Below are 7,456 nucleotides of genomic sequence, written 5' to 3' on the forward strand. Positions count from 1 at the left end.
GGGTTTGCACGCCCCAGGTGCTCAGTAAAAGCTTCCTAAATGAAGGCATGTCCTGTGGTCCAGCTGGGGATCATTAAAACTGTCAATTAGTTCTAAACACCAGCTCATCAGGAACATTTGAGCAAAGCCGGGGAAATAAAAAAAAAAAAAAGTTTTGGAAAAACCAACAACACAGGAATGTTTCGCTTTCTCCCCAACCGGAGCATTAATCACGAAAACGCAGGCCTTGTTAGCATTCTTTATTCTTGCTTTGCCCCTGAGCCGGGGACAGGGGGACGTGGGGAGATGCTCCTTTGCACATGTTGGCTGCAGGGGGCTCACCGGGGGTCGCCCCCAAAACACCACGGGATTTTGCTACCTCCGAATGTTGCGGGGGGGGCGGGGAGGGGGTCCCTGGCCTGCTAGTCCTTCTCCTCTCCATGCGTGATGACGTAACACAGGTTCTGGTAATCCAGGTTACCGCACGCATCTGGCGGGAAAGCCGCAAACATCTGCTTGACCTGGGGAAGGAGGAGGGAGTCAGCCTGGACTCGGGTCGAAAGGGGGCCGGAGCAGGAGGCCACCCGAGGGTGTCAGGCAGAATGCGGCTCCCCTCTCTGCAGGTCGAGGTGGGGATGGCCAGGGGCCTGCAGCCAGCCTCACTCACCTCTGTCCTCCCCCGAGGAGTCACCGTCTAAAGAAGAGGGGCCATCTCCCCGGAAGGGGGCTTCCTGCCCTTGCCAGGAAGATTCTAGGCTGTGCCCTGGGAAGCCCGCACTCACCTCGTCCTCACTGAACCGGTCGGCCTGGGTCATGAGCTTCTCTTTGATGCTGCCCGGAGGGGAAAGGAAAGGTCAGGTTGAGGGGAAGGGCGACCCCGGGGTGCACATGCGGATCCCGGGGGTGGTGAGAGCGGACAGGGGGTGGGGAGGCATCGTGCCCCAGGAGGACGCCGGCCAGACGACTGTGTGGCCTCAGGTGGACCCTTCAGTCTCTTCTAGGGACGCTGCTAGTTCGGCCAGGGAGCGACTCGCACTGGCACTTCCCCGTGCCTCCGAGAATACAAGGGCTGGCCCTCCGCCGAGGCAGGAGACAGCCTTGCCCAGGTCTTCTCTGCTCCTCATAGCCCTGGGAAGTGAGTGCTATGAGCCCCTTGTATAGAGGGAACAACCAAGGTGCCAAAAGGTCAGGACTGGCAGTAATAGGATAGGGTCTGAGCGGCCCCAGGGCCTAGGGGAGCAGCAGGAGGTGAAGCCCCACAGGACTGATGCCCTAGGAGCTTGGAGGGCCCCCTCCGGGCCCCTCGAGCAGGGCACAGCGGGCGGAAAAGGGATCAGAGGGCTGAGCCAGGCCTGAGCGCCAAGTGTCCCGCGGCGCCACAGGGGCCAGCCCGCTAAGGACCGACTCACATTTCCCATTATTTATGTTATGGTGGGACAGTCACAGTTTCCAACTCTCCAGGCTGGGGACTGTTCCCAGACTCCCTTTCAGCCGGAGCCTCCTCGGTGGCCTGCCTGGAAGGCGGCCACCTCTTCCAGGTCCGATAGCCCCGGGGGTGGGGCTGTCGGTTTCCAAACTGGGTGCCAGAAGTGTTCCTGGCCCAGCCCTGGTGGGAGAGAAGGTGAATGCCGGGACAGAGGCTGCCCTCAGTGCCTCGTGGGGGTCCCCAAGACGGGTGTGGGAACCGTGGATCCCGAGGGAGGGGCGAAGGAGAGGGCCCCAGCCCGCAGGAGCCCTGAACAACCCCTCACTTAGCCCTGGGCATAATGTGGCTCACAACTTGGGGGTGGGGCATTGGGGCCCCCACCTCCACATGCCAGCCCAGTGGCCCCCAGTGCAGACACGCAGCCCAGGGCCTGTCGCAGGACCTACCCCACACAGACCCTCTCTGTGCTCAGCGTCCCCCACCCGACCTCCAGCCGCCCCCTCACCAGCCCCGCAAACGCCAAGCCCTGTTCCTTCATAGTTGTGTTGTGGCATCTAGAATGTTCCCTGCCCCAGCCTAAGTAGCCCTTTGTTTCCCTTCAAGGCCCACCTCTACCACTGGGAAAATCTCCCCTGGTGACCCCACATGCCCCATACCACACAGAAATGGGGGGCACCAGGTCCCAGAGAGGGGAAGAGACACCGAGTGGTGGCTAAGCTGGGCAGGGCAGTGCCCTCCTGGCTCCTGGCCAGACACTGCCCGAGCTGGCTAAGTGCTGGGAGACTGGGCGGCAACCGACCCTGACCTCACCCAGCTCACTGACCACCTGAACCTTTGGGAAGAGAAAAACCAAAACAAAGGGCAGAGGGGACTTACAAATCAGCCTTGATGAAACCTTTCCCTTCAGTGTCAAACACCTTGAAGGCATGGAGGATGGTCTCCTCGGGGTCCGTACCTAGAAACAGCACATACAGGCAGGGAGAAAGCCAGGGTGAAGAGGACAGGCCAGCACGAGGAGTTGAGGGGACCTGGGGGGGCTTCTTCAGTTGGAGCAAGAGAAGGGAGATTTCTGAGAAGGAATAGGAGTAATGACCAAGGGTGCTGCGTGTACTTATGAGCAGCCTGTGCAACTGTACATGGAGACCCCACTGAGCACTTATTATGGGCTTAACCCTCCTGATGATTGGCCTGATTTTATAGACAAACTAAAGCTCAGAGGTCATGATTAGTGAGGTGGGGTTGGCATGGGGGCATCGCTGGGGCTCTCTCATCACCCAAGACGTGCATGAGAACTGGCAGGCCAAAAAGACAGTGCTGTACTTGGGGGCTGAAGACTGGGCTCGGGCAGGGCCTGGAGATCAGAGGGAAGGCATTGGGAAGGGTGTCGGTGGGGAGGAGTGTCACCTCCCAGAGGGCCTCCTCCCTCTGTCCAGGGAAGCCTCGAGCCCAGGAAAACTCTACTAAGGGTCAGAGGGTGACTCCCCAGGGCCCAGAGAGAAAGGGACAGAGCTGCCTGGACCGCTGCCCTACCCCACATCCTAGCCCAGGAGCTGCCGTGGTTAGAGCTGGGAGTCATGGTTGGGGGTCTATCCTTGCTGAGCCCCTCGAGCTCCTGCTGAGCCCCTCGAGGGGAGGGGAGGGTCTTCACACAAATTGTCTCCTCCCAGCCCCGGAAGTTCTCCTGCTCTGGCCTAGAGGTGGAAACTGGGGTAGGGCTCAGGGGGCTGGCAGCTGGGGCTGCCCTATGCTCCCAGCGGTCTGCACACGGAGCCCGACCGCCCTCCCGCCCCGGGGCGACGTGGGGTCTCTCTCACCCTTCAGCTTCTCCCCAAACATGGTCAGGAAGACGGTGAAGTTGATGGGTCCAGGCGCCTCCTTCACCATGGCTTCCAGCTCCTCATTCTTCACATTGATGCGGCCTGGGGCGGGGGAGGGGGACACCCACAGGAGCACAGTGAGGGACAGAGGGGACCCTGCCCGCAGGCAGTCCAGGAGAACAGCGCTCAGGACCAGGGTCTCCCAGTTCTATCGTCCCCGCCCCGCCGCCCCGACCCCGCCTCAGCCCTCAGGCCCTGCCCACCTGCTGGGGGGACCTTAAGAGGGGGTCACATTTGGCCACAGCACTGGGCTGCTCCCAGCCTCACTGCCCAACCCCCCGCCCCCGCTAACACCTCGGCCTCCGTGGAAAGAAGAGCGAGTTGGTGATTATCTCCATTTCACGGAGGAGAAAACTGAGGCCCAAAGAAGCTAAAATGGAAGTGCGTAGGGGCCAGAAGACCGGGAGCTCGGAGCTCATATGCCATAGGAGGAGATCACCTGGGGGTTCCTCATGGTCCCACGGGACAATCACATCTCCGAGAGCTCAAAGCGTAGCTCAGGCACGACTCGGTTATGCCCCCTTCCCGTGAGCTGAACCCCCACCCATTCATGCCTTAAGGCCTCTCCCTGGGCTTCCCCTGGCAGCTGAAACCTGGTCACCTTCAACCCAGACACCTCCCCCAGCATCGCCCACTGCTTTCTTGGTCCCCTTCCCCACCCCGGGCCCCCAGGCCAGGCCATTCGTGCACCTGCTGCCGTCTCTGTGTCCTTGGCCCAGACCATACCTTCCAGGCACAGGCCACCCACCGCACCCAAGCCCCTCATACCGCTGCAACTGCTGCCCTGGCCTGTCCCCAGGTACCCACTCCTTCCAGAAGGCCCGGGCTCGGTTCTGCCCCGAGTCCCGAGCCCCCCCAGCTGCTGGTCACCCACCCAAGGCGGCAAAGGTGTCCCTCAGGTCCTCCTTGTCAATGAAGCCATCCCGGTTCTGGTCCATGATGGTGAAGGCCTGGTGGAGACAGGGGTACTGAGCCACTTGCCCAAGCCCGTGCCCTCCCCCCTCCAAGGGGCTGTCGTCCTGCACACCGCTGCCTGGGGAACCTCCGGCCAGCGGGTTTCCTGGCTCACACGGCACCAGCACGACAGTGTTAGCAGACCCATTCCGTTCCCACTGCACGCCAACACACGGCGGGGGCGCCATGCCCACCCCTCACGTCATGCTGCGGCAACCCCCTTTTACGGAGAGGGAAACTGAGGCTCAGAGAGCAGAAGGACTCACTGAGGTCACGCAGCAAGCAAAGGCTCAGGTAGAGAGGGGGTGGGGGTTGCCCAAAGACAGTAAGTCATGTCTCTGGGCTCAGAGGCACAACGTGGGGAACTCTAAGGATAGTGACGTCATCATCGCCCCCAGGGACCAAGGGTGACCCGGGCCTTGCCAGCCTCTTGGATGCTTTCCATGCATTGCGCTAACACTCCCGGTGGCCCAGAGGGCACACGGACCGACCTCTTTAAACTCCTGGATCTGGGACTGATCAAACATGGAGAAGACATTGGAGCTGGCACCACCTTCTGCTCTCTTGCGGGCTCTTCTGGGTGCCTGGGAAGTGCCAGGTGGGAGGCAGTGAGAGGGCCTTCCTCCGAGGTCAGCCGCGCATCCGACCTGCCACCCACCTCTCCATGCCATGCTGCCCGTCCCAGCCTGTCCCAGTCCCGAGTGACAGGGCCACCCTGGGCCACGGGGCACCGCAGAGGACAGGGCTCTAAGGAAACCTGGCCCGTAAGTGGGGCCTTTGTCCTGCCTGAGGCCAGAAGCCTGGGGACCCCCACCCCATGGGCCAGTCAGCAGCTTCTTGACCTGGTGGGGGGGAACCCAGGCGGTATAGCAGAGAGGACCCAGTCCGGCTACATCTCCCTCTGTCCGTCCCCCCTCGGGGCTCCCCAACACCCACCCAGGGCCCAGCTCCGAGTGCGGATCCATCGGGAAACGGCTGCCCAGAGCCCGTCTCCACAGCAGGTAGAGCAGGCGACCACCCACGCGGAAGGTCTCTGGTCGGCCTTCCTGACTCCACGTGCTGCTCGCAGGATATCAGGGGCCTGAGAGCATAACCTTGAGCATTCCCTGAAACCTCTGGGTCCCCAAGACCCCCCGAGGGGACTTCGCCCCCAGCAGCTCTCACCAGGGCCTTCTGTGGGCGAGGAGTCTCAGCCGCGGCTTGTGAGGCCTCAAAGAACAGCCCGGGCTTCACAGAGCCGGAGGGGCAAGGGGTGTCCCCCGACCCCCAGCCCTCCTGCCTCCATGTCAGTGGTGCCAAGCCTCTGCCCACCCCGGCCCGGAGCGTGGGCTCCCCCTGCCTTCCCCCCACTGCCCCGGCCCCTGTGTGGTCTCCCCTTCCCGAACTCACTCCCGTGCCCCCCCCAGACTGCGCTCACCCCCATTTCCCCTCCGGCTCCTGGGCTCAGGAGCTGCACCGCCGGCTGACTTCTAATTAGCTTTTACTGGGTGCTTTGTCTCCACTAATCCTTTGAAAGGGGGCGGGCAGGACACTATGTGCAGTAAAGCCTCTGTAATATTTATAAATCCCTTCAGACATCATAAAGAAAGGAACCTCCCTGCGGGGCTCATCTCACATAATTACATACACATTTCCCTCTGATTAATAAAAAACAATCACTTCCGTCTGTGGGATAGTCTGCCTCTCTCTCCTCAGACCTGCCCTCGGCCTGCGTGTCCCCCACCCCGTCTCGGGCAACCTTCTGGGTGTCCCTGTTGTGGGCCACTGCCCCACTCTGGGCCAGGCCCCCCCCCCTGCCAGAGCCCCCTGAGGGAGGCCAGGATTGTTCTTGAGGACTCCACAGGGGCCCCCGGAGCCCCAGGGGCCTGGGCGGCCTCCCGCTCTCCCAGCTGGGACCTTTTCCAGCCCAGCCGTCTTGGAAATTGCCTTTTACAATGTGCCCTTAAAAAAAAAAAAAAATGAAAATCTTCCGAAAGGAGCACCTCGGGGCAGAAGGGGGTTACCTAGACCTGAATTCTAATCCTGCCTTTGCGGCTCACAGCCGTGCAATGCTGAGAAATTAGCAGCCTGCTCTGAGCCTCAGTGTCCCCATTTATAAAACCAAGATGATGTCTACCTCAGAACCTCGGGACACTGATGAGGTGCCTGCTGGGCTCCAGCCAGGCCCTGTGCCCAGTCCCGGGGACCCAGCGCTGAATCAGGCCCTGCCTTGTCCCCAGGGATTCCCCGGAGACAGAGGATCAGTGGGGAATGATGGAGGGACGGACAGACACTAAGAGCACAGAGCAGCCCTTATGCTGTTGGGGCAATCAGGGCAGACCTCTCGGAGAAGGTGGCTTCTGAACTGAGACTTGACAGTCAGGTCAGAGTTCTCAGGCCAGGAGGGAAAGGGAAGGTGTGAGACAGAGACTTGAAAGGGCCGTGCCATTGAGAGTCTGCAGGGACACCCAAGGGGCTGGGGACAGAGGCAAAGAGAGGGCAGCAGGGCAGGTTCCACGCCAGTCTGTAGGTCCCAGGCTATCCTGGAATATCAAGCCTGGACCCCCGGGAACCATGTCCTCTCGATGGGACCAGAGTCCTGCTTCTGCTATGAAACCTCTAAGCATAGCCCACCCTGTCTCCTTCCACCCCCTTCTTCTTTGTTCCTATCCGCCCCCCCAACCCCACACCGCTTCACCTCAGCAGCCCCCACCGAGTCCAGGAAGCAGAGATGCAAATTGGGACGTACATGGATGGACTGACCACCCGTTAAGGACAGTCCAGGGTAAGCCGGGTGCAGGGGTAACATCAAGGGTGAAGAGAAAGGTTAGGACTAGGGACAACATCAGGTCAAGTTCAAGGATGTCAGAGGAGCAAGGTCAAGGTCAGGGTGAGTTCAGGCATGAGATGAAGGTCAGAATCACGCAAGAAGTCAAGGTCACAGGATGAGGTCAGAGTTGAGGAAGGAGGTCAGGGTCAGGAGGCAGGGCAGCCCCAGCATACCATGGTCTGGAGAGCTCCCTCTGGGCGCAGCAGGGCTGGAGGTTCTCGGGGACGGCTCTTTAAATAGCGCTCCGGGTCCGGACAATAGCTAGGAGGGTGACAAAGGACAGGATGGCGCCCTCCCTGCCAGACACCTGTTTGGGGCCATTTGGAGTGGGTGGGGTCCAGATACCGTCCAAACCACAGGATCTCCGCCTGTACTGGGCCAACCGGATCTCTGCACCCAAGGGACAAAGGC

The 7,456-nt window shown here is 61.0% G+C and overlaps 1 protein-coding gene across 1 annotated transcript; it reads right to left on the reverse strand.

Moving 5' to 3' along the window:
* Positions 1-401: 401 nt before the first annotated feature.
* On the reverse strand, positions 402-4,814 carry MYL10 (myosin light chain 10). The gene is made up of 6 exons (XM_059415929.1): positions 4,728-4,814; positions 4,157-4,232; positions 3,220-3,324; positions 2,282-2,360; positions 762-810; positions 402-500 (listed from the first exon to the last, which is right to left on the reverse strand). Exons 1-6 carry the CDS (start codon positions 4,761-4,763, stop codon positions 402-404), a joined length of 444 nt encoding a protein of 147 aa, XP_059271912.1. The 5' UTR covers positions 4,764-4,814.
* Positions 4,815-7,456: the final 2,642 nt, after the last annotated feature.

This window comes from Mustela nigripes, chromosome 11, assembly GCF_022355385.1.
Source record: "Mustela nigripes isolate SB6536 chromosome 11, MUSNIG.SB6536, whole genome shotgun sequence".
Lineage (NCBI taxonomy): Eukaryota > Metazoa > Chordata > Mammalia > Carnivora > Mustelidae > Mustela > Mustela nigripes.